At 37.5% G+C, this 27318-nt stretch overlaps 3 protein-coding genes across 3 annotated transcripts in view; 1 reads left to right on the forward strand and 2 right to left on the reverse strand.

The window, feature by feature from the left end:
- The window catches only part of LOC146389859 (low affinity immunoglobulin gamma Fc region receptor III-like), a 97248-nt gene extending 82564 nt beyond the window's left edge, over window positions 1-14684 (reverse strand). The window contains exons 1-5 of the mRNA XM_084913646.1: window positions 14627-14684; window positions 13798-13833; window positions 13396-13662; window positions 13071-13316; window positions 12939-12984 (exon numbers count right to left, since the gene is read on the reverse strand). Of these exons, the coding sequence (XP_084769772.1) occupies window positions 12939-12984; window positions 13071-13316; window positions 13396-13662; window positions 13798-13833; window positions 14627-14657 (626 nt within the window). The 5' untranslated portion in view covers window positions 14658-14684. The remainder of the gene's footprint in view (window positions 1-12938; window positions 12985-13070; window positions 13317-13395; window positions 13663-13797; window positions 13834-14626) is intronic.
- Window positions 14685-16033: 1349 nt separating this feature from the next.
- LOC146389864 (programmed cell death 1 ligand 1-like) lies at window positions 16034-20504 on the reverse strand. Its single transcript, XM_084913809.1, has 3 exons — window positions 19705-20504; window positions 17951-18310; window positions 16034-17712 (listed from the first exon to the last, which is right to left on the reverse strand). The coding sequence occupies exons 1-3, from the start codon at window positions 19772-19774 to the stop codon at window positions 17558-17560; spliced, it is 585 nt and encodes a 194-aa protein (XP_084769935.1). The 5' UTR covers window positions 19775-20504; the 3' UTR covers window positions 16034-17557.
- Window positions 20505-24992: 4488 nt separating this feature from the next.
- LOC146389865 (uncharacterized) lies at window positions 24993-26922 on the forward strand. Its single transcript, XM_084913770.1, has one exon. The coding sequence runs from the start codon at window positions 25509-25511 to the stop codon at window positions 26205-26207; it is 699 nt and encodes a 232-aa protein (XP_084769896.1). The 5' UTR covers window positions 24993-25508; the 3' UTR covers window positions 26208-26922.
- The last annotated feature ends 396 nt before the right edge of the window (window positions 26923-27318 follow it).

A 27318-nucleotide genomic window follows, 5' to 3' on the forward strand; every position in this document is an offset into this window, starting at 1 on the left:
AACCTGTCAGATTATCTAAAAGACGTAATTTTAAACACTTACTGTTGTTCTGAAGGATCTCTGAAACCCTCAAACATTCTTTTGACCATCAGGATGGAAAAAATGAAATTATCCACTGAAAGATAAAAAATTTAAAAAGATTAAAAAAAAAAAAAAATGAGTTCAGTGTCAGCTTTTTCAGTATGTAAAAAGGGACATACTGAAGATTTATTCCACTTAATACAATTTTAAAAAACAAAAAAATAGTTAAGAAATCAAACAATAAAATGTAACAAGTTTAAAGTCTGTGTATAAAGTGGCCTCTGTACCACAGAACCACAGATCAAACTAACCCACACATCCGTGTGTCATCCTGTTTGGTACAACACACCCTTCACCTGTGTGACATCAGTGCACATAGCAACACCTTAGCAACCACATTCCTATCTTCTCCAAATCTAAGTACACACATGTGACAAACAGCTACCACATATACAAAGAAACAGAGAAGTAATAAAGAAGTGAAGTGTTGCAATAAATCAGGTAGATGTGCAGAGACAACTTCCCACTCCACTCAGTTTATGATATTAGATCAGCTCAGTCTAATCAATAAAAGTAAAAGGTTGTTATTTCCTCTGCAAGATGTTTAGGTGGAAAACAAATGAGGACAATTTATTGTTAATAACAAACTACATATAAACAAATGTTACGACATATAATTTCAGATGATTCCTTAAATGAAAAAATCGAAAGCAGACGTGAAAAATCAAGCTGATTGTTTACTCAAACTACAAAACTAGAAATACTTTATAAATGAATCTCTAACAAAAGCTTCTTAAAACACACAGTGTTTATATCCGATACTGTTTTACCTTCATCTGTACAACGTTTCTGTCAGAGTCATTAATCACTGACATTCTCCCACCTGACTTCCTCAGAATCATCTAACTTTTTGTACAATCCATGCATTTCTTTAAAAAAAAAGAAAAGAAAAGAGACGATTTTGTGGTTGTGGTGATTAATTTAATCATTTAATTAATCCTCTGATCTTCAGCAGCTCTATGTTAGAGAAAGAAAGAAACAGAGAAGTAAGTAAAAATGGAAGCTTTTTCAATTACACAGGTAAATGTGCAGAGACAACTTCCCACTCCACTCTGTTTATGAATTTAGATCAGCTCAGTCTAACGAATAAAAGTAAAAGGTCATGACTTCCTATACAAATTGTTTGGACACAAATACAGCAAGAACAATTTGCAGTTAATACTTCAAATACTTTATATAAATAAACCTGATCTAAGGTATTATTCCAAACTATACCTCAAATTTAAGGATAAATCAGGCTGATCTTGCACTCAAGAACTGAACTGAACTCAACTCAAAACTGCAACTCAAAAACTAAAATAGTAATGAATATAAATGAATCTCTAAACAAAAGCTTCTTAAAACACACTCACACAGAGCTGCTCTACAGAAAGTCTCTGAGCTCCTCCCACCTGAACCTTCATAATCAGCTGATTTGTGTGTGTAATCACTTATTTATTAGCTGGGACCACATCCCCATTTAAGGTTTGACAGCATTTCTAGTAGATAATGACAGATGGACTGAACATGAATTGAGGCTGGAGTTTAGGGAAGGCCTCAGAGGAGACTGGCTGCAGCTCCCGAGTCGGGCAGAAGTAAAGTGAAGCTTTAATCCTGGTTCAGATGGATTAACATTAACAATCTGTAAATCAAATGAAGCTCACAGAGTTTATTCAACCTGTCAGAATATTTGAAAGACTGAGGCACGTCATTTTAAACACTTACTGTTGTTCTGAAGGATCCCTGAAATCCTCAAACACTCTTCTGATCATCAGGATGGAAAAATTAAAATTATCCATAGAGATATTTTTAAAAAAGGGGAAGTTAATAAAAACAAACAAAAAAATCAAAACATAAAATACAGCAAGTTGAAAGCTCAAAGTCTGTGGTTAAAGTGACCTCCTTAGCAAACAGCCACAGATCAAGCTAACCCGTACATCCTTGTGTGTCATCCTGTTTTACACAACACACCCATCACCTGTGTGACACCAACATCTCCACCTCTAAGTAAACATATGTGAGGAAATGTTGCCACATATACAAAGTAACAGGAAGAGAACATGTTTCAATTAAACAGGTAGATGTGCAGAGACAAACCCGCAACGCTCTGTTTATGAATTTAGATCAGCTCAGTCTCATGAATAAAAGTAAAAGGTTTTGATTTCCTCTGTAACATGTTAGATCACGAATAAAACAAGAACTTGAATTTGCAGGTAAAACTACACAAACTATATATAAATAAACCTGATGTAAGATATTATTTTAAAACCTGCCTTTAGCTAAAAGGTGAAAAGCAGACATTATAAATAAAGTTGATCACATACTGAAAGCAGCAATAAAACCATCACACCTGATTGTGTTTTTACCTTCATCTGAACAAAGTCCCTCCTGATCTCTTCAGAATCAGTTGATTTATGTGTAAAAATCTTAATAAAGCTACAAATTTGTTGAAAAGTAAAAGAAGGAAACCACAGAAACATATTTTTCTGTTTCCAAATACTGGAAATATGATCAGCTTGCTCAGAAACGTTTTAAAAGTCATGTAAAATCATCTTTGTGGTTGTGGAGACGTCACTCTCATGAAGAGTGTCACACTTCCCTCATGAAGTGCTTTGAAATGGTTTTAAAATCATTAATTTAATGATTTAATTAATCACTGGATCCTCAGCAGATCTGTGTTTGTGGAAAGAGGTGTGTGTGTGTGTGTGTGTGTGTGTGTGTGTGTGTGTGTGTGTGTGAGAGAGAGAGAGAGAGAGAGATAGAGCATCCTAGTCAAACTGGTTCAGTAGTGTGTATTTGTAGTTGTTACAGACTGACCCTGTGAATCAATGACATGACCTGTGTGTACAGTAAAGTACATTTATTAACACTAAAAACAAACCTGACGTTTCTCTCCTTGTTGTTCTGTGTTCATGAAATGTGTGACTGTGAAGTGATTTCATATCAAAGCTTCTTGTTAGAGCTAACATAGCTGTGGTCAGCTCAGCCTGTTTAATTAATCCAAACAGTTTGAAACATCTTATTATAAAACATTATTCAATTATTTGCTCCTAAACATGGTTTATGTATTATCATTATTTAATGTCCCACTGAGATGCACCATACACTGCTTACCAGCTTGTGTTTAATGAAAAGCAATGAAAAGTCAGTCTCACAGGTGACTAAGTACATTTACTCAAGTAAAGTTTATAAGTAAAACTGAAAAGTACTTTTATGCTTTCATTAATTTATATTTTAAAAAATGTATAAATATCATGTTCTGTACAAACTAAATATGGAAAATAAATGATTAACTAACCTACAGAAAATTTATTAGCAGCTACCTTCATCTTCAAGTCCATTATTTTTTTAGAAAAACAAAGAAATAGATTTCATACCTCCAGCTTCATTGAATGTGAATGTTTGCTTCTCTCCCTGTGTATTCGTCCACTAAGATCCTATCAGAGACAGAGACATGATGTGAAAGACACACATAATGAATCAGCAGCAGACAGAGATGTTCCTCTTGGATTGAATAAGAGGAACCATTACATGTTCACTTCCCTTCTCTGTGCTGGAAGTGAGCTATCATATCATGTTTGTCAGTAAACAATAAAGCAGAATGTTTGTGGGATTCAGTGGATTTTCACACACTTGTAGTGAAGACTGTAGAAAGAAGTGACTATGAGGATGTTGCAGCACCCCCTCCTGGATGGTAGAGGTTGTGCATGACTGTTCGTAATCATACATGCAAACATCGATAACCATTTAACAGCAAATATTATTCACACAGATCTTTTATTCACGTTGGTGTTGAGATTTAAACTTCTCAAAAACATGTTGTTTCTAAGATGCGATCATTAAAGGACACAGGCATAGTGAAATGCTACTGCCACTATGAAGTGAAACTCGGGAATTTCAGTGGATTCTCATGGAAACTAAGTAGGGAACAAATCTTGACATTGAAACACAAAACGCAATTTAAATAACAACTGAAAGCTGAGAGAAAAATGAAAAAATATTTCCTGTAACACCACACAGCTGACTGAATAATTGGTCATAATATCAATCTTTTAGTGATGTTGAGCAGCTTTTAAAAACATGCACAGCTCATCTTAACTGCCGTGTGAATCTCTACATGACTTTTCAAACCTGCTGGCGAAAAGCACACACATCTCCAAAATGGGCCGCGTGCTTTCTGTTATATACATAGCTGATATACTTTGTGAACCATTAGTCAGCAGACTGGTTTTGTATCAGCTCCACAGAATTACACTTTTTGGCTAAAAACGGTGAAACTGTAATATGTTGGAAAAATTCATTGCATTTATTTATTTTTTAACTGTGTGGTGTGGAGAGAAAAACAGATGTTTGACTTTAAATATGGGCCACCTTAAATAATCTCTTTTTACCTCCCCAACAGCACCTTTTGCATATCACAATGTTGATAATTAAAATGAGTTAACACTTTGAGTCTAGCTACAGTTAACATTCAGTATAACTTCTAAAACTGAATATATTGCTTAGATTGTAAATTGCATTGATAGGCCACGTAAAACCAGAGTTATTATAAAAAAAAATAGATCATGTTTAGTGTGGAAGCTAATGGTGGAAACTGGCTGTTTCTAAGAACAGTGAAAAAAAAACCCTCCAAGCCATGATGTCCATTTGTCACACTCAAATGAACGTCTTCTAACTTCTAGTTTCTGAAGACAACATGTGAGTAAAATGCACCCTAAATTCTACCCCGTGTTGGTTTGATGTTTAACTAGAGTCTTTTTAGAAGGTAAACTGGTGTCATTTATAAAGCAGCTGCTGGGCTGCAACACCCAGTTTTACCAGTAGGTGGAAGCAGATTTGACATGTGTAACATTGTCGTTTCAAGCTTGAAAGCAGTTTACCTCAAAAGGTGGGATCTGTGCTGGTTCACAAGATATGAATCTGTCATATGTTCATGCGTTTGTAGTTTATCAGACACTCTTCAGCTCTCTGTTTTCATTTCGAACTACTGGATTTGACGCATTGAATGAAAGGATAATAAATAAAATATAACAATTTTACATGAATGTTGCTGGTCTGATTCTAGGTGAGCTCACCTTACACACACTCAGCACAAAAACATTTCTGTGCCATTTATATTCACTGAATTTTGCTTCTGTTGTGGTTTGATGCTTATTCTTTGTTTTCTGCAGTAAAATGAGGCATGTTTCAGTTAGCCACCACCAAACCGGAATAAGTCAGGTTTTCCATCTGCACCTAAGTGAAACCACAGAACCACACGAGGAAAAGAAATGAAAACAAAACTTTATTAACCATGGCAGAAAAAGTCAGTAAGATATGTGTTTTTAATTAATTTATTTTTCAAATCAATTTTATTTATATAGCACTTTAAAAAAAACAACTGTACAAAAGAATAATCAGATAACATTTAAAAGGAAAGTGAAACCAAGATAAGAAAATAATAAGAATAAAATAATGACAGACTCATACCGACTTTAAAGCCAAGGAGTAAAAATGGGTCTTTAGACAAGTTTTAAAAGTATCCGTGTTGGAGAGGTCCTGATATGTAAAGGCAGTTTATTCCACAGTTTTCGGAGCAGTCACAGCAAAAGCCCGATCTCCTCTGTGTTTTAAAGTAGACCTAGGGACAACTAGAAGCATTTGGTCCGCAAACCTCAAAGATCTCACCGGAGTATACCAATTTAGAAGATCAGAAAGATATATAGGGGCTAGTGCATGCAATGTTTTAAAAACCAGCGTCAAGATCTTAAAATCAATTCAGAAACGTATTGGCAGCCAGTGTAGTGAGGCGAGTATAGGGGATATGTGCTCTCACTTGCGCATCAGTCAGAAGACTTGCCATAGCATTTTTTTTAAAATAATATGAGTCTAAATAAGTGAGAAAAACAAATAAAATATGTTAAAAAATATTTTGAACATGTGGATGTCCTCTGGTCTGAGGTGCTGGGAGGACCAGTTAGAGACCAGCAGCTGGACGTCAGTGGTTGGACTGGTGGACTACTTCAGTAAAGAGTAGATGCCGTCTGGCTCTGGTTTAAAGTCTGAACACAAACACACACACAGTTCAAACAACAGGAGACATCATTACAAGCTTTGCAGTTCAATCAAGGCTTTAATCTCCACCTCTCTGTGTCACACAGTTCAGACTTTACTGGAAACCAGCTCAGACACAACTGACAGAGCTTCTGTATCGCCCACACTGTAGCTGCATCTTAAAATATGCAAAATGTCAAACCTGGAACCCACAGAGCTGAAACATTTGCATCAACTATATTCAGCGACACTACAAGTCAAATATTTTGCTGTTTTCCAGGTTCTCACAGAAAAAACACAAAACCAGGAACTGTATAATATTGATTCTGTTCATTACTGGGTGGAGACTTCATAAACTAGGATTTGTTTGCTGGATACATATTTACTTGCTGTCGTGTGATTTTGCTGCAAGATTTAGCCACATTTCATACTCAGAAAAAACAGCCTGTGATAGACTGGATATCTTTCAAAGGTATACCTCACCTCTTCGACTGACAACTGGGAGAAGATCTACACGTGACAAAACTAAATAAGCAGCTAAGAAAATGGACATGTTCATGAGTCTAGCAAAACATTTACGGAAAACATTTTACTAATTAGTAAGAATGTTTTCCTCTGCTGGCAAATAAGCAGCACTCTCTCTCTCTCTCTCTCTCTCCCTCTCTCTCTCTCTCTGTCTATGTGACATGTTCACAGCAGTGAGGTTTCAGAGAGTAAAGGTGAGCAGTAGTGCAGTGAAGTGAGGCGTGGGTGTGTAAATTTTGACCCAGTAAATTGTAAACAGAAAAAAAAAATGTTTTAAAATTGAACTTTGTGGTACACCACAGGTACTGTGAGCTTCATATGATGAGACAGTATCTATGGTGACCAAAAAAAGCTTCTACTGAGACAAAAGCTGCAGATAGATTTAAAAGAACATCCAGACACAGCAACATCAGCAGATTTATTGCAGCCAGTTAGTGTGTGTTAAATTGTCATACCGTGGAAATGCAGTAGTTAGTATTGCATAGTGCATGGGGCTTGCTACAGCCAATGCTCTGAAGGAAGTATATGGATTGAGAACCATTGCTATTGGTTTGTTTGGCTATAATTTATGCCACAACTGAATAGGAAACTGTCTGCTTCCACTCAACAGGACAGGATAATAGATACACAATCTCCATATTTAACATAAAACACTTCTGCTTATTTCCAGAGAAGCTTTGCAAAACTCAAAGTTAAATATAAGGAACATCAATCGCCCTCTGTTTGGAGGTCCATGCACAGTCTTGCTTCATGGGGTAAATATGATCATGAGAAAAGATGGTGGATCAGCCCACACAGGAGTAGCTTGTTAATGATCTGAAGGCAGTTGGTACCACAGTCACCAAGAACAACATTGGTAACATGCTATGTCATAATTTGTCGACCTTTTCAGCACCCACAAGGTTCCCCTGTTCAAAAAGTCCTATGTACAGGCTGTCTTAAGTTTACCAGTGAACACTGACATGATTCAAAGAAGGCTTGGGAGAAAGTGCTGCAGTCAGATGAAACCTAAATTAATTTGGAAGCTCAACTCAGTGTTAACTCGATCCACTGTTTGGAGGAAGAAAAATGTTGAGTATGTCCAAAGAACACCATCCGACAGTTAAATATGGAGGTGGTAGCATTGGGATTTTTGCCTGTGTTTCTGCTAAGTGTACAGGACAACTTCACCTCATTAAGGATGGATGGTACCATGTACAGAAAAAACTTGGAAGAGAACCTCTTTTCCTCCATCAGAACATTGATGATGGGTCATGGATGGGTCTGGTAGTATGCCAATGACCCAAAACATTCAACAAGGGAAACAAAGAGGAAGCACATTAAAGCTGAGCCAGTCTCCTGACCTCAGTCCTACAAAATATCTATTGAGGTTTGAGGTGAAGCCAAGAGAGAGTTTCAGTAAAGATGAGTGGGCCAAAATCCCTCCTGAAATGTGATGACCAACTAAAAGAAATGTCTTAGTATTGTCCTTGCCAACAAGGACTTCTCCACCAAGTATTACAGTCGTGGCTCCAGGCCTACAGGGCCTGTGCCTGCAGGTTTTAGAGGTGTCCTTGATCCAACACAGCTGATTTAATTGGCTAAATTACCATCCATCCATCTGCTTCCGATTATCCTTTCCAGGGTCGTGGGGGGCGCTGGAGCCTATCCCTGTCATAGCTGTCATAGGGCAAGAGGCGGGGTACACCCTGGACAGGTTGCCAGTCTGTTGCAGGGCTTGCATAGAGACACAGACAACCATTCACACTCACATTCACTCACAGATTCAATTTAGATAGACCAATTAACCTATCCCCACTACTGCATGTCTTTGGACTGTGGGAGGAAGCCTGAGTACCCGGGGAGAACCCACGCAAACACGGGGAGAACATGCAAACTCCACACAGAAAGACCCTGACTTGAAGCTGGAATTGAACTCAGGACCTTCTTGCTGTGCGGCAACAGTGCTAACCATGTGCCACCGTGCTGCCTGGCTAAATTACCTCCTCAACATTTCTTGAAGTTCTCCAGAGGCCTGGTAATGATATCTAAAACCTGCAGGACACCGGCCCTAGAGGCCTGGAGTTGGCCACCCCTTTAGTGCTAAATCAAGTTTTAATTGGGGTCTAATACTTATTCCCTCAATGATATCAATTTATAACTTTAATTAATGTGTCTTTTATTTATTTATTTGGTTAATATTCTCTCTTTCTCCATTAAAATGAAAACATAAAAAAAATTTCTTTGTAAATAAGCAAAATTACAAATTTAACAGAGAATCAAATAAATATTTAGAATATTATTGACCCTTTACCTCTAAGTGTATATACTCCCCTTACCCCAGTCTATATATTTATTCTTGTTCTTGCTCTAGCTGTTTTTTTTTTTGTTGTTGTTTGATCTTTTGCACTGAATGTAACTGGAACCTCGTTGTCTCGTCTCTCTGTATACTGTACTGTGTATAGCAGAGATGACAATAAAGTTTGACTTTATTTACATTTTGATGACGATAAAAGTGTTTGATGTCCTAAGCTTGAGAAATGATGTGGTTAGCTTAGCTTAGCATGCGGACCAGAAACACTTGTCTCTGCCCAAAGTTGAACATGAAGAGCGGCTGTACCTCTTTTCCTCTTTGGTGTAACAGCTATTTGTCCATAACTGATTTCTTCAATTCTCACTGCTGAGTAGATTACAGCTGGATCACGCTCTGAAGGAAAAACACACACAAATTATAGTTTAGTTCTGACAATATTTTTTTTTATTTTAATTAAGAAGAGATTAAGTTAGATCTTCTGCAACTAGCAGCAGGTTTTCACAGTTTTTTTCTTCTTTACACCTCTGCTGAGAAACTAGAATTAATTGCATAGAACTTGTAGCTGTTTGAGTGAAGACGAAGGTGCACAACCACAGAGATTACACCTTCGTATCAGTGCAGTCTGACACACTTCACCACAGAGCACCAAACAAACAAGTTCTCACAACATCAACACTGCCATGGCCAAACCAGAACTCACAGTGGTGAGAAGTCCCTTCAGCATTACGCTACAATCAACAACAGGAAGTAACTGCTGTGGTTAAACATACAGAACTTGTTAAAGGACATTTGGTCTTATCAGTCTCTTTCTTCAGACATTTAATTAATTTAATTCTAACAATGTTCACCCTGCTAACAACTTATGCTTGTGCCTAAGCAAGACAGCAGACACATCTGGGCATTTTGCTCACATGTTGAGTTATGGCACTGCCAAAAGTTACAACCAACCTCACATCTGATCCATTTAAGGTGGACCTGCGTGAATGCCATAAAGTTAAAACCAAATGTGGCACTAAGAAAACAGTCTTATATCATCATATGGCATCGGCATATATCAAGTGAAAGCTGCAGAGAGCCATGTCAGCGCTTCTTCCTGGTCTTGACTTTGGATAGAGATAGGTTGGGTACTTTAGTCAAGTTTTTTATAAGCTGCATTGTATCAACTCTGTTTCTTTACTTTTGTCAGACCAGCACAGCAATAAAAACAAAACATTTTAAAGTGTTTCTGACAAGAATAACATAAGAGGTGCACAAGACACAAATACTGAATGACTTGTTTACATGTGAAAACTAGCTTTCCTGTCCATGAATGAATCCTGGCAATGGAAAATTGAACTTTTCCATGTGAATGAAGTGTTCTTATCCCCCATTCATCAGGGTGTGGAAGGTGTGTATACCGAAAATACATTGTTTACATTTTAGTTTGTCATCACAGGATGCTTTAAATTCTATGAAGTAACTGTTTATTCATTCATTTAGCTGGATGGCTAATTAATTTTTATCATTTTTAAACTTATAAACCTCCAATTCCAACAGGATTGCTTTCATGCTAGTTCACACATTTTTAACCTTCCGTGATTTTTTGTTTGTTTGTTTGTTTATTAGAGCTACTGACCATCACTGCATTAGCATTTTCGTGTTAGCTTACAGCTTAACTTAAAGCCTCAACTTCTGTCCAAGAAGAGAATCATGATGGAGACAAAGAAGAGCAGCTTACCTCTCGGCTTTGATCTGTTTTTCTTGTCGTTGATGATGATTTGTCCATAACTGACGTCTTCAGTTCTCACTGCTGAGTAGACAAATTAGTTGGATTAGTCTCTACACAGTAAAACACACACAGGACATCAGTGCAGGCAGAAAAAAGCTTTCAAGCAACACAAATTAAAAGTCAAAATTATGTTTACAACCTCACTGCTCATCGATAGAATGGATGTATGTGGTCATCATGTGAGGCCATAAAAACTAAAAATATTAACAATTTAAGTAATTTAACTTAATCCAGTTATTAATAATTTCTTGTTCTGTTTTTAAATTCAACACCTAAATATCACACCATCTAAGGTGACGTGACACCTTTTTGTTCAACTTTTTTTTAAATCTCATACAGGATGCCGGACTGTAGAGCTGTTAGCTTCAGTTAACCACAGACCACAAGTACACAATCCACCACACAGAACAACAGTCAATACACAAACTTTTCTTTGCCCAATAAAAAAATGAGATAAAAATAAAAAAGTAAAAATAAAATAAAATATATTTTTCTTGTTCACAATAGCACACATTTTTACACCTCTGACCACCTCTCACATGCGTCATAAAGTTCTCATCCCTTATATAATTTAATAATTATTTTCATGTTATTTATTGCCCTTGATTGGCTGTACCCCCTAGATGTTTTGTGGGATCCTGCATCTCTGCAGTTCACCCCTGCTGTTTGAGTGTTTCACTGCATGTGTACCTGTCTCATTCTTAATTTTTGTGTCTTTTTTATCATGCTGTCAGATGCCTCCTAAAGGCTTCTGCCAAAGAGCTTAAGCATGATAAGAAGGTTTTTAAAGTATTTAAATGGGCAGTTATAAGAGAATTTAGGGTCTCAAGTATTCATGGATTTCAGCTGTTCACAGGTAGTTGACTGTAGTTCCCTTTTCTGTCCACTCTCTCCAAGTCCATGTGTGTTTACCATTGGTTTGTGTCTAGTGTGTAGGTTTGTGTCCAGTTCATAGGTTTTAGTATCAGTTTCCAGTTTTATTTGCTAATCTTTTGTCTCATGTGTGCCGTTAGATTCTGTTCACCTGTGTCTCAATTTGTTCCCAGGTGTTTCCTCTGTGTCCTGATTTTCCTGCCTTCTATTTATTTTGCTCTCTTCCTGCTTGTTGTTGCCATATCACACTGTTATGGTCATTCTTTTACATCTCCCAGTGTCTCCTAGGCACATTGAGTTTTAATTACTTTGTTCTTTTGACTTTCCCATTTCTGTTTTGCCAACTCATCAGTTCAATAAAAGGCTCGCCTTTTGCTCAACTCCCCTTGACTTTCTGTGTTTGCATTTTCGGTCCTTGTTCCATACTCTAACACAAGCAGGTCTTACCACTCAGCAGAAATGTGTTACATTAAGTTATTTTGAAGTTGCTTTCTATATGAATACAGGGAGACACAACTTTACTGCATGTACAAAATCTCCATTTCAGGACTTCAAGTGGAATTCTACTTTTTTAAATTTTGTTTGCATGCTAGTATTTAATTTTATAAAGACACAGTTTAATCAGTTCATCTAAACAAAACAAAAAAAAAAAACATAAACACAATATTGCCTCTGCTTTGTTTATCTGTTGCTGTTGTTGTGACATCTTAACATTGCTGTATATGATGTCTTCTATGATGTTATCTCCTGCAGCTTTACCTCTTTCAAATGATCCAAATCTAACAGCAAAAGAATTCAATGCAAATTCTCTATTTGAACCTTTAATCGAAATAAACGGTGAAAGAAATTCTAAATTTGTAATGTGAAACAAAGTTACTTGCAGAGACTTGAAGTGTAAATACAAAACAAATTTAATAACTGCCTAGATTATTCCCTAAAACCAAACCACACATGTAAAATCCAGATGTCATTTTTGATATTTAATGGATCGGATTACATTTTTTATTTCTCTCCGATATCCATAATCCAGTAATTTAGGTCACTATCGGACCGATACCGATACGTAATATCGGATCAGTCCATCTCTAGTTACAATTGACCCACGTTACAACTATCCCCGGCCTCCCCTACATGTGTAATTTGTAGAAATGTGAGTACGGATAAAAAACATATATAAAAATAAATAGGAGTGTATATAAATGTATAAATGGTAACATATTATCATAACCACACATCTGAAATGCAGTTTTCTAACTCTCACCTTCAGGTTTCCTGTGAACACATCGTCTCACCAGCAGAACCAGTAACACCAGTAGAACCACAACACAGACTGATCCAACACATGACAATGCAGGAAGAAGATAGGAACCAGGAGCAGAGGTGGATGTAGGTGGAGGTGTGGATGTAGGTGGAGGTGTGGTGGTGTGTTTGTCTAAAATAAAGCAAACACAGTCATTAAGTTGTCGTCACATTGTGAATGTTGAAACCTGCAGAAACACAGACAGGTGAGTGTGTCACCTGTGACAGTGATCCAGCTGGATGGAGACTCTCCATGACCGCTGATGTCACACTTGTAGAGGCCTTCATCAGACCTGGAAACATGCTGGATGGTCATGTGACCTGTAGGCTGCTTCCTGATGAGGGAGCCATCTTTATAGAAAGCAGCTGGGAGGTTGGAGGGAGTGGTCTTTGTTTTACAGAGCAGAGTGACGTCATCTCCCTCCATCACAGGGAGGACAGGACTCTGCAGGATCACTGATCCACCTCAACACAGAGACAAACTACAGCATTTCATCCATTTACACACAGCTTCATCAACACTAACTCCACACACTCAGCTTACCAGTGACTGTCAGGTTAACCATGTTACTGATGGGACCCTCTCTGGACTCACACCAGTAAACTCCACTGTCATGAGGTGCTGTTATACTGATGTTACAGGAAGAACCGGCTATTCTCCCCCACCCATCTCTTCCACACTGAGTCCTCTGTTGTTTGCTTGTATTTCTCCTCAGAGTCCATCCAGCAGAGCTGTCGTCCTCCTCACAGCTCAGAGACACAAAGTCTCCTTTAAAGAACTGAGAGCTGCTGGGACTCACAGTCAGACGAGCTGTGAGGGTTAAAATGAAAAACTGATGATCTGTTAAGAGTGTTTTTTCAAAAAGCATCTGCAGACATGAACCCAATCAGGTCATATCAGTGAGCATTTCTCAGGTTTAAACTGTGACAGAAGAAGGTTACTGACCTTGGTTTGTTGTGCAGCTCAGCAGTGAGATCAGAACTAAAGAGAAATGACACTCAGGTTGATTTGAGGTGAACATAAAGAACAACTCCACACAAACAGCTGACAAACACACAAACACTCGTAACTCTCTGAAATATCTGCTTATTTTCAATTTAAAGCCAGCAAAAGGTTTAAAAATATTTGGTTGAAGATCCAACTCCACACAAGCATCACTCTTTTATACTTCTGCACATTTTCAATTAGATGCCAGCAACGTGTTTCAATAAAGTTTGTATAAAAGCTTGAAAAATGTGCAAACCTAAAAAGCTGCCATTCATCAATTCCAGCTGTCACAGGGTGTGTACAGCTCGTCAGTCTAGTGAAGACTATCATTCACACCCATTTTAGCCATTTTAGAATCACCATTTAACCAAACATGTCTTTTGAATGTCAAGGAAACCTACACAGTATTGTGGTTCCTGTGTCGCTGACAAGGTATTTTGAGTTTTGTGTTTGTCATGATTTATTTTTTTATTATTTATTTTTGGATTCATGAGGTAGCTCACATTCTAGTGTAATATTATTATTACTATTATGTATGTGTATGTATGTATCTATCTATCTATCTATATATCTATCTATCTATATATCTATATATATATATACACACACATATATATATATATATATATATATATATATATATATATATATATATACATATATATGTGGTGTTTTGAACTTGAATTCAGCCTGATTTGTTTTTCATGTCTTCTCCTCCATCATCAGTTATCAGGAGAGCAGACAGTCAAAGTACAAGAATTCAAACAAACACAGAGATTCTACTTACAGAGCAGACACAGCACAGATGTTTCCTTCATCGTCCTTCTCACTCATTTGAGCTTTTTTTCATTTCTCTCACTGACACCAAGTAAAGCCCGCCCTCTTCCTCTGAGCACCAGCTTTCTATTGGTTCAAACACAGAGGTCGGGACTAAATTCTTTAAAAAATCAAGTTATAAACTTCAAACATGTTAATTTTAACGCGATGAGGTACCTCAGACATTCTGCACCGTAACTGTGTTATTTTTGTCAAATATTTACTTTGATGATCTGAAACATTTAAGTGTGAAAAATGGTAATCAGGAAATGGGGGCAAACACTCACACCACTCTATAAGATCAAAGGTCACACCTAAGAAAAGAAAACCATCCGTTCAACAAACAATTGTTGCCTTGTTTTGTTTCCACCATGTTGTAGTGTGACTCACATCTAGTTCAGAGTGAAATTTTACAAGAGCAGTGTCATGTGTCTCACCTCTGTCAGTGCGCCCCAGGGCAGCTGTGGCTACAATGTAGCTTACCATCACCAGTGTGTGAATGTGTGTGTGAATGGGTGGATGACTGGTTGTGTAAAGCGCTTTGGGGTCCTTAGGGACTAGTAAAGCGCTATACCAAAACAGGCCATTTTACTTCATTTCACTTCAATTTATTCACAGCTTCTAAGCAGATTTCCACTCTGTCATCAGTTTTCATCATCTCGTATTCCTGTCAGATCGTGTGTGTTCCTGTCTAACTGTCTTTGTGAAGACCGAAATCTGCATTCATTCTACTATACTTGCAGAACCAACAATCACTTGTGAGGACACACTCGCGATCCTCTCAAATTTGAAGGCCTTTTTGAGGCTCAAAATTGAGTTTTTTTAGTCAGGGTTTCAATTAGGTTATGGTTAGGTATAAAGAGGGTTTGATTTAGTTCTCTTGTGTTAAAGATTTTGGTGCACAGTCCTAGGGGCCGCTGGATCATCATCATCCATACTCTCCTTTAAAGCTCCCGATCAACTTTTTTTGCTCCTCTTCTCCTTCCCTCAACGGTCCTCTTTGGTATATACTGTAGACATCTCTTCTAATTGACTGGTCCTTGTATTAAGTTACTGTGTAGATATTCAACTTATGAGTTAACGGGAAGAGCGGTGTGTATATATAAAAAAATATAATAAAAAAATTCCTAATGGTTAGGGTTAGGCATTCGTTTTGAATGGTTAGGCATTCGTTTTGAATGGTTAGGGTAAGGGACTAGGGAAACCATTATGTCAATGAAGGTCCTCACTAAGATAGCTGAACGGGCGCGTGTGTGTGTATGTGTGTGTGTGTGTTCCTCGACTAATTTCGGCTCATAAAATTTGCCAACATGAGTTCAACAGGTCAGAACATATTTCACAGCAGCATAAACAATCAATAAACATTAAAACTAGTACCAATGTTTGCAACGTTTTATTAAAAATAAACAAATAAACAGAAATAAAAATAAATAAACAGCAATATATGAACAAGTCTTGCAATATTTAAACAGAAGTTACAGACTTCAAAGTCTCGTAAATGGAAGGAAAAGTCAAAGCTTCACAGATCAGAGAGGACAGATCTCCCTCTGTAGCTGCTTGGAAAAGATTTCTCTTTGGTTTCATAATATCTACCACAAAGCTTACTCAGTAATAGCTGCTAAACGGATCCTGAACATTATTAGGCAGATTATTAATAACCAGATTATGACACAGTGTTTCTGTACTTGGTTGAGTGTCTGTAATTATCTGTGACTGTGGATCTCTGCATAAATATCGGTTTGTTTGTTATGAAAGGTTTCCAATAACTTTCAGTCCAGTCCAGTTTACACAGGGAATCTTGTTTGTGTTCTTTAGGACACTTAACATTGACTGATGAATTATTCAACCATAAAAAAATAATATAAAAACAAAAAACAATCCTTACTCAAGGGATGAACCAGTTCTATGCCTATGGATAACAGACAACTTAGGCACTTTGTTACCAGCAGCCAGTCACAAAATTCCATATTTAATCAATTTCTTTAATTAAATATATAATAATTATCAATAATGACACTTTGTCAGTGCATAAAATACTATTTATGCAACAACAATGTGATTGTAAATAAGGTATCAGCTAAAAACTCATCTCGTTAAGGGCTGCAGTCGAGGCTTTGTCATGGTTTGAAGTTGCATTTCAGTGGTGTTGGAGAACTTGTTAGAGGTGATGTAATTATGAACACAGAAAAGTATCAATAGATTTTGATCCCCCGTGTAATACCATCTAGAAAGAGTCTGATGGGCAGCAGATACATTTTTCAGCATGACAATGGTCCCCAAAACATTGTCAGTGCAGTAAAATCATACCAGGATATGAAAACATGCAGTTGAAAAGTATTAGTCAAGGATTTGCTTTGATAACACGAAATATAGACTCTCAGCTTGTTAGACCGTTTTTGCGTAAATTATACTTATATAAAGTATATTCACACGTTTGCACGTTTTAATAAAAGTCTGCAACTAATTCCAAATTTCCAAGCAAAATATAAAAACAGTGGTGGAGATGCTGTGCAGTACTTTTCTACTACTATTGCTGCTAAGTATTATTATTTACAAAATACCGAAGGCCAAATATATTCACACACTTAGTAAAAGAGTGTAGGCTTTAACACTTTCAACATATAATATATATCATCTTATCCTACTGAATAAAAAAACAAAACAAACAAAGTCATCACTTACAGTTCAGTCTAAGTGATATTAAAGAATGTGTTTGTTTTTATAAATCCCTACCAGTCTCAGGCTGACAGATCAGCAGGTCCTGGTTCTCAACCTGCTATTTTTTAAAAAACAAATTGGATATTGGGCAGTTTAACTCCATTTTACCATAGTGATGCTTCTCTTACCAAACATCATCATAAAAACTAAAGACATTTCAAATATGCTGCAATTACTCAGGCAGCTAGTATGGACCCTGAGTCTGCTGTTTATGTTTTCTGTAGATTAAAAATCCAACAACAGCAGCAACAAGAAGCAAAGCAGAAACTGACAGACCAACGATCAGTCCAACAGATCCATCCTCCTTCCCTCCATCCTCTGTGTGTCCTCCTGTCTGACCTGCAGGTGAGAAACAGGTGTGAGGTGTCAGCTGTCAGGTAGGTGATGAGTGAAGAACAGAACAGAATCCATTTCCTCTTCAAACTGCTGTCAGACATTATCTACTGCACTCTGATCACATCACTCAGACCAGCTGCTTTCTACAAAGTCTCATCAACAACATCTTTAGAAACAAACATCAACAACCAGGAAGCAGCTTCACCTCTGATCACACACACACTCAACTCTACTCACTCACCTGGAGGATCAACTCTCAGGTAGATGCTGCTGATGGGGTCACCATCCTGATTTGCTCTTTTCCTTATGTTTGTTCCTCTCATGAAGACACGACACTCGTATGCTCCAGTGTCATTAATCGTCACATCCTTCAGAATCAAAGACACGTCTCCTTCCTTCATCCGTCTGTCCCGCAGATCCGCCCGGTTCTTAAAAGATGGATGCTGGTTAACTGGATCAAATTGTTCATCTCTGTAAAAAAGCACATATTCATCTTCCAGGTCAGCTCTGTTCCACTCTACACCTAAGATGATGTTGTTATTTGGAGCTCGACATGGCAGAGTGACATTCTGTCCAGATTCAGCTGTGATGATTTTTTGGTCTGAAAGAGGAAACGACACAGAGCAGAGAGGTTAAAGGTCAAAGTGAAACTGCTCACTTCTTCAGCAGCCAGATGGAGTGAGGAGTGTATGCACATATATTAAATTATAGTACATCCGTGCATGATATACATAAAAAAAAAGAATTAAAAAAATCTTTTGTTGATGCTAAAGTACACACATGATCATTATGGCAGTAAATGCTGTTAATATCACACAGTACCACTGCACCCCACCCCTACAGAGATCTGACTTTAATCTATTACTACTGACACAAAAGTCAGTTACAACCTTCATCACTCTATATTAACAAGATTTCGTCATACAATTAATTGTTCTGTTATTTTATTTACAGAATAAATAAAATATTTACACCACCTGCAGCTGATGCAGCATCAGAGTACAGTGGAGTAACTGAGTACACTTCCTCTTTTTTCTTTTTTATATTGTGTCAGATATAGTCTGACATCTTTTGGTTCTTCAGATGATGAAACACATTGAATTCATTTAATATGATGTGTTTCCACAGATGAAACCAGATGACAGTAAATCAAATACTTCACACTAACTCCAACATTCATCTGTAACCAGAAAAGTGAAGATTTAATCCCGGTTCAGATGGATTAACATGAACAGTCTGTTAATCGACTGAAGCTCACAGACTTCAGTCAACCTGTCAGATTATCTAAAAGACTGAAAGACGTCATTTTAAACACTTACTGTTGTTGTGAAGGATCTCTGAAACCCTCAAACACTCTTCTGATCATCAGGATGGGAAAATTAAAATTATACTAACCACTCTATATTAACAAGATTTCATCATACAATTAATTGTTCTGTTATTTTATTTTTCACTGCCTAGAATTTGAGTTGTGCTTTTTTTTTTGCTGAAGCTCCCAAATCTCATATTTTGACAATACAGGGTCAAAGTTAGTTTAATTTTAAGTCGGAAACTCAGAGGGTTGAAGGGATGCAATAAATGAGGAGATTACTGTGGATGACAGTAGCTGTGTTATATAAACACTTATACAGTGAAACGTGCTGATAATAAGTGAACATAATGTGTGAGAGAAAGCAGCCTCTCATTATAAGACACTGTGAGTCTCTGCATGCTGCCTTTATGTAGCTACAGCTGTTTGTATACACTGAACAAAATCCTTCGTAGCTGCATACTGACTCCTGAAACTACAACACATCACACTGACACACACATTACACTTATTTGTCTCTGTGCTGGAAACTGCACACAGACACCACCAAACCTCGTGATGTCTTCACACAAGCAGACAAACTGATTAAATATGAAACTAATTGTTTGGGAAGTACCATGTAAACCAGACTGATGTTTATTCCTCTTTATCTCAGAGGGAAACACCGTTTGGTTTATAAACCTCACCTGCAGAGACAAACACGAAGACACCGACAAACAGCAAAGTCGAGCAGAGCGACGCAGTTACAGCAGACATTTCCGTGTTTTTGTTTCTGCTAATCTGACTCTTAGTTTGTTCTAAAAGTCTGAGTCTGTTGGTATTTTCAGTGAATAACACAACTAGAGTTTTAAAACTGCCTACATGAGGTTAACTTTGAGGTTTAAATAAAGCTGAAACATTAGTTTTTCAGCCACTCGTTCAAACGCCACACTTTCGATATCTCTTAAGGAAGTCGCATTAAAGTGACGTCTGTTACGCTGCGCTGTAGGACGACCATGAATCAGTGCGTCATAACCAAAGCGGTGAAATCTAAAGCAGGTCTGAGTGTTTAACAGGTTCAGTTCTTGAATGATCTCCACAGAACAACACAAACATAACCTCTCTCATCATCAATCATCAGCTACATACTAAAGACCATCATCAGCTAAAGGACTTCAAAATGACGTCACTGTATAAAAATGTATATTGTACTATGGAGGAGGCAAAATTTAGCTGGAGCCTCCATAAAACAACAGCTGATCTGGAGAACTTTGTCCACCACCTGCAGCTGATGCAGCACTTCCTGTAAATCACATGACTGTAATCAGAGTACAGTGGAGTAACTGAGTACACTTCCTCTTTTTTCTTCTTTATATTGTAGTAAGTAAGTAAGTAAGTAAGTTTATTTATTAAGCGCTTTTCATAGACAGGTAGTCACAAAGCGCTGCACACAGAGATTAAAATAAACAGTACGATAAATAGCAAAATGCACAATATACACAATATAGAGTTTAAATGTAAATTAAAACTCTATATCAGATAAAGTCTCACATCTTTTGGATCTTCAGATTAAATAATAATAATAATAATTTTAATAATGTGTTTTCACAGATGAAACCAGAAAATTAAAATAAAAAAAGAAAATAAAAACCAGTAAATCAAATACTTCACACTAACTCCACATGACAGTCATCTGTAACCAGTAAAGTGAAGCTTTAAATCCTCGTTCAGCTGGATCAATATTAATAATCTGTTAATCCACCTAAACTCACAGACTTCAGTCAACCTGTCAGATTATCTAAAAGACTGAAAGACGCCATTTTAAACACTTACTGTTGTTCTGATGGATCTCTGAAACCCTCAAACACTCTTCTGATCATCAGGATGGGAAAATTAAAATTATCCACTGAAAGATAAAAAAACCCCAAAAAGTCTGAGTTCAGTATCAGCTTTTTCAGTATGTAAAAAGGGACATACTGAATATTTATTCCACTTAATAAAAAAAAAGTAAAAAAAAATAGTTAAGAAATCAAACAATAAAATGTAACAAGTTTAAAGTCTGTGTATAAAGTGGCCTCTGTACCACAGAGCCACAGATCAAACTAACCCACACATCCGTGTGTCATCCTGTTTGGTACAACACACCCTTCACCTGTGTGACATCAGTGCACATAGCAACACCTTAGCAACCACATTCCTATCTTCTCCAAATCTAAGTACACACATGTGACAAACAGCTACCACATATACAAAGAAACAGAGAAGTAATAAAGAAGTGAAGTGTTGCAATAAATCAGGTAGATGTGCAGAGACAACTTCCCACTCCACTCAGTTTATGATATTAGATCAGCTCAGTCTAATCAATAAAAGTAAAAGGTTGGGATTTCCTCTGCAAGATGTTTAGGTGCAAAACAAATGAGGACAATTTATTGTTAATATTACACAAACTAGATATAAACAAATGTTACGAGATATAATTTCAGATAATTCCTTAAATGAAAAAATAGAAAGCAGAAGTAAAAAATCAAGCTGATTGTTTACTCAAGCTACAAAACAAGAAATACTTTATAAATGAATCTCTAACAAAAGCTTCTTAAAACACACAGTGTTCATATCCGATACTGTTTTTACCTTCATCTGTACAACGTTTCTGTCTGAGTCATTAATCACTGACATTCTCCCACCTGACTTCCTCAGAATCATCTAACTTTGTGTACAATCCATGCATTTCTTTAAATCATTTAATTAATCCTCTGATCTTCAGCAGCTCTGTGTAAGAGAAAGAAAGGTCCGTGTGTGTGTGTGTGTGTGTGTGTGTGTGTGTGAACATCCTGGTCAAACTGGTTAAGTAGTGTATGTTTGTCATTGGTACAGATTGACCCTGTAAATCAATGACATGACCTGTGGTGTGTACTGTAAAGTACATTTATTAACACTAAAAACAAACCCGACTTTTCTCTCCTTGTTGTTCTGTGTTCATGAAACGTCTGACTATGAAGTGATTTCACATCGAAGCTTCTTATTAGAGCTAGCTGTGAACATAGCTGTGGTCAGCTCAGCCTGCCTCATCAATCCAAACAGTTTGAAACATCAAATTCAACTGAAAAGCATCTGTATTCTTCTCTTTTTTTAAATTTATATTTTAATAACTTTGTGGATTTAGTGTTCCGTACAAAGTAACACTCATCAGTAACTAACTGCATTTAATCTAGTGAAATTCACTAAAGTTCAACTGTTTTTTTTTTTTTTTACTATTTTTTTTTCACGTTAATTTATATTGTGGGGTGTTGGGGGAGCAGCTAGTTCTCTCCCATCATGCCTTGGGACATGTGCTGCTGTTTAGATGTTCTATTTTGATTGTTTATGGTTACATTACTTTTAACTGTTATCATGAATGTTGTGTTTATATTGCGGTTCAAAGTCACTGACAGTTATTGTTTTATAGAATGAATGCAGTACCATAAGTGAGTTCTGTTATGCTGTTATTGACACTCGAAGCACAGTGTAGCATCAGCAGGTATGTAATAAAAAACCTCTCTTCTTGTTTGTGTTGAATCAGCAAGGTCAGTCTTTCTGTAGAGCTTCTTTGTTAAGATTTCTCTCCATGCTGCAATATTGTGTTAACTATAAAAACTAAACTTCAAACTGTGGAAACTAAAAACACAAAGACCTTAAATATGGGGATTTTATGCTTTATGGGATGAAACTAAATTATTAAATGTTGAACCCTATAACATCAGCAGCTACAGTCAACTTTATGTCAGATTTCTTTATTTTTATTTTTTTTCGAAAAAACCAAGACAAATAGATTTCATATCTTCTCACAGAGTGTAGCGGTCGCTTCTTTCCCCGTTCATCCCACTAAGTCGCTTACAGAGATAGAAATACGACTTCAAAGACAACAGGACACATGATGAAAAAAACAAAAGATTAATGGGGAGGAACAAAGTTTGACCGAGAGAAACAATTAAATATTCACTTCCTTTGTCTGGCCTGGTGGTGAGTGAATAGAAGAAAAGAAACTGTCTGTGGTCATCAAACTATCGATAAACACGGAAACAGGAACAGTGTTGGATTTTAACACTTGTACTGACGGCTGTGAGAAGCTGTGACGCTGCAGGTTCAGCAGCACCCTCTGGTGGACGATCGACGCTGCGTGTGACCACAGAGACAAATTAAAAATGGTAGTACATGAAAATTTGTCCAGCAGTTTTCATAATTCCAGTGACTTTAGAAATAATCTTATATTTCTTTTTTTTTTCCTGACTAATCTGTGGTGACCACCATTGTTGCAAGTGTAATTGTTGTTTTCCATCCATCCATTCTCTACAGTTACCCTTATCACAGTCGCTGAGTGATAGCTTTCCTTTTCAAACCACTAGGTTTAAATCTGGGACTCTCCACCATTTGACCTTAGAACTGAAGACGCTTCTCGGATGAGAGGTGAAACGTCTTCAAGCAACTTAAAAAAGTCCAGACGCTTTTCTTTGCAAGCTCGTTTGACTACGATGACCTGGATGACTGAGAACCTTCACAGACAAAAGCTTTTTTAGGATTATTTAGATTATTTAGATTATTGTTTTTGTATCATTGTTATGATTGGATAGATATTAGAGTTTTCAATTTAATTTACCACAGATAAAAACATCCATAACAACTTTATATTTAACTCTATCTAAGAAACTATAGACCTAACAATAAGACAACACTGTCATCATGAGGGTAAACTGGAACATTGCTCTCAATAATTAAACCATCAGTGGCAATCCAACCACCAAAAAGCCAGCTGAGAGAATTTGAAGTCATTTCCAACTCTGGTTTGCCATGGCCAGTACTTTTAACACTTTATTTATTATCTATATCTTAAAAGCAGCAACAAAAACAGAGTGAAAAAAACACATGACATGACCATCAGAACCAACAACCACACAGTTGTAAAACTGTGTAGCTTCCTCTAATAACCTACATCTCTGCCCCTAATGCCACATATCACCACACAAGGGATGTACAAGTAAAATAATTATAGGAGGAACACCCCACCCCCTCCCCTCCCCCCAAGGAATATCTGATTTGGGACCTCGAATTGCAAAGTATTCCAAAACACTGGAGTCACAAACACTGTCTTCCACATATCTTTTCAAATCAGCTGTTTTTCGTCAGGAGAGATGGGCAGTACGCAGCCACTGTAAAGTGAAATTCACAGACAAACTCTCGGATTCTTCCACTGACGTGACCTCTGCGACACACCTGCACCAGGGCAAACCTCCGCCTGCCCCACTCCTGCTAAACACGTGACAATAGAGCAACAGGACCACCGAGTCTTTGATTTTATTTATTTTCTGCTGTGTTTTACTTGCATCTATTTGAAAGAGTGAGTGTAAACTAAAAATAAAATAAAATATTTTATTTTATGTGCTGGAATGTGCAAAAAATAAGTTTAAATGTTCTTCCAGTCAGAGAATGTTGCATATAATTTAATTTTTGCTTGATGCATAAAGTTAAAAGATTAAAACTAATAAAATAGTTTTAAATAGATACTTTTTCCATTTGATTACATTTTATATGATGGATTATGCAGAAACAGTAGAATTGGGCTGAAAGATCTATCGCCTTATTACCTATTCAGGTTGTAAGTCGTGTTTTAAAAAGTAAGTAAGTAACTAAATACTTTTGAAAATAAGTAATCAGAGGGCACCTAGCTCAGCAACCAATCAGAGCCTGCCCAGGCCGCATTGACCCTGTCAGCCAGGAAGTGAGGTGAAGGTGCATGGAGCTCCCGGGTTTTTTCTCATCTCAACAAGAGGAGTGGAGGCATCTGCTACTCAAACCGAGAAATCCACGGACAAAAGAGAGGGAAAACTCGGCACTGAGACAACTGAGCTGAGAGAAATTAAAATACAGGAGTGTTGCTCCACCATCATCAGCCAGCAGGCCCAGCCTGGCTCCCCCATCATCAGCCAGCAGGCCACAGCCAGGCTCCACCACCAGCCAGCAGGCCACAGCCAGGCTCCACCATCAACCAGCAGGCCACAGCCAGGCTCCACCATCAGCCAGCAGGCCACAGCCAGGCTCCCCCATCAGCCAGCAGGCCACAGCCAGGCTCCCCCATCAGCCAGCAGGCCACAGCCAGGCTCCACCATCATCAGCCAGCAGGCCCAGCCAGGCTCCACCATCAGCCAGCAGGCCCAGCCAGGCTCCACCATCAGCCAGCAGGCCACAGCCAGGCTCCACCATCAGCCAGCAGGCCCAACCAGGCTCCACCATCAGCCAGCAGGCCCAGCCAGGCTCCACCATCAGCCAGCAGGTCACAGCCAGGCTCCACCACCAGCCAGCAGGCCCAGCCAGGCTCCACCATCAGCCAGCAGGCCCAGCCAGGCTCCACCATCAGCCACCAGGCCACAACCAGGCTCCATCAAGAGCTAGTGAAGCTACAGGAAAAAGCAGGCCCAGAGTTAGCAAGCATCAGGATTGATTGAGGCTGCAGTAAAAAAGGGGCACATGTATTTAGAAGATGCCGCCTAAAAGAAGTAATGTCAATGAGGAGGAACTGGAGGACATAAAGAAATCTTTGAACTTTATGTCAGAAGAAATTACAACCATTGCAAAACAACAAAAACTGATAATCAACTTAATTGAGGATATTAAAGAATTAAGAAGGCGAAGTGAGGAAAAGGACAAGAAGATTGCTATGTTGGAAGTACGAGTGGCAGAGTTGGAACAATATTCGAGAATAACAGATGTAATAGTAACGGGTCTGGAAACCAAGCACCAGACATATGCACGAGCAGCAGCAGAAGAGAGAGGGGAGCCGCCTGAGCAAGAGTTGCGCTCCCTGGAAGAACAGGTAATGGCCTTTTTCAATAGTAAAGGCATTGAAATCGATAGTAAGGACATTGAGGGGTGCCATACTCTTCCAAGGAAAAACAAGAATCAAAAACCTGCCATTATTATAAGATTTGTTAATAGGAAGCAGAAGAAAGAGCTTCTGAAGCAAGGAAGAAAGTTGAAAGGAACGAATGTGTATGTTAATGAACACCTAATCAAGAAAAACGCAGATATTGCAAGACAAGCAAGATTATTAAGAAAACAGAAGAAAATACAGTCAACCTGGACATCAGATTGTAAGGTGTTCATTAAGTTAAATGGAACACCGGAGCAGGCAAAGGTCTTAGTATTTAAAGAGCTGACAGAATTAGAAAAATATGGCTGATAAAATGTAAGGCAAAGCATTGGGATGGTCGATGGCACTTTCAATGAATTGTCAAATTGGTTGGTACTTGGCTTAGACAAAGTATTGTTAAAGGTGATGGTATGTGGATAAGATATATAATAAAGTCAGATGTCTGACAGATTTCAAGTAACAAATCAAATGGATGTTGAAACTGGGACACTGGGGTATGATAGCAATATAGATCCTGACTGTAATTTTTTTACCAAAATGTTAAAGGACTGTAATTATTATACAATGGAACAATTTAATAGGAACCTAGAGCGGGGTAAGAATATAGCCATGGTTTATTTCAATAGTAGAAGTCTATATGCAAACTTTCAATTTATTAAAGAATATATAGCACAGTTTAATCAACCATTTGGTGTGATAGCAATATCAGAGACTTGGATAAACACTGGAAAAGAAGAGGATTTTGAGTTAGAGGGATATGAATTCCTCCACTTAGATAGGACTAATAAAAAAGGAGGTGGGGTGGCACTCTATGTTGATAAAAATTTAAGGTTTGAAAAAATGAGAAGAATGACGAGGGTGGTAGATGGAGTGATGGAATGTATAACAGTGGAAATAAATATGAAAAAACAGAAAAATATGATTGTCAGTTGCATATATAGAACACCAGGGTCAAAGATTGAGACTTTTAAGGACATTATGGAGGACTTGTATACAAATCTGAATCAGAAAAGAATGTTTATCTGTGGAGATACTCTTATTATGATTTGGGTATTGAAGAATTTATTGATTCAATGTATTAATGTATTCAATGTATTAAATAATCCCATGGGATTATTTCCCCTGATAACAAGACCGACGAGAATAACCACTCATGGCGCAACTCTATTAGATAATATTTTTACAAATGTAATGGAAGAAAATATAAAAGGGGGGATATTGATAAATGATATAAGTGACCACTTACCAGTTTTTGTAACTTATGACTGTTGCTATGAAGTTCATAGAAATGAATGTAAGACAATATATAAAACAATTAGAACAGAAAAGACAATGCAGTGTCTCAAAAATGAGTTAATAAAACAAGATTGGACTATTGTATATAAACACAAGGATGTCAATAAAGCCTATGAGGCATTCT

Source organism: Perissodus microlepis, chromosome 3 (assembly GCF_051167445.1).
Source record: "Perissodus microlepis isolate ML-2025 ecotype Zambia chromosome 3, ASM5116744v1, whole genome shotgun sequence".
Classification (NCBI taxonomy): domain Eukaryota; kingdom Metazoa; phylum Chordata; class Actinopteri; order Cichliformes; family Cichlidae; genus Perissodus; species Perissodus microlepis.

Coding starts and splice junctions, on each gene's coding strand:
- LOC146389864 (XM_084913809.1), bottom strand. CDS start 19,774: ATGTCTGCTGTAACTGCGTCGCTCTGCTCGACTTTGCTGTTTGTCGGT. Junction 18,311..19,704: donor CTTCGTGTTTGTCTCTGCAG/GTGAGGTTTATA, acceptor TTCCTCTTTCAG/ACCAAAAAATCATCACAGCT. Junction 17,713..17,950: donor CCTGAGAGTTGATCCTCCAG/GTGAGTGAGTAG, acceptor TCTCACCTGCAG/GTCAGACAGGAGGACACACA.
- LOC146389865 (XM_084913770.1), top strand. CDS start 25,509: ATGCCGCCTAAAAGAAGTAATGTCAATGAGGAGGAACTGGAGGACATA.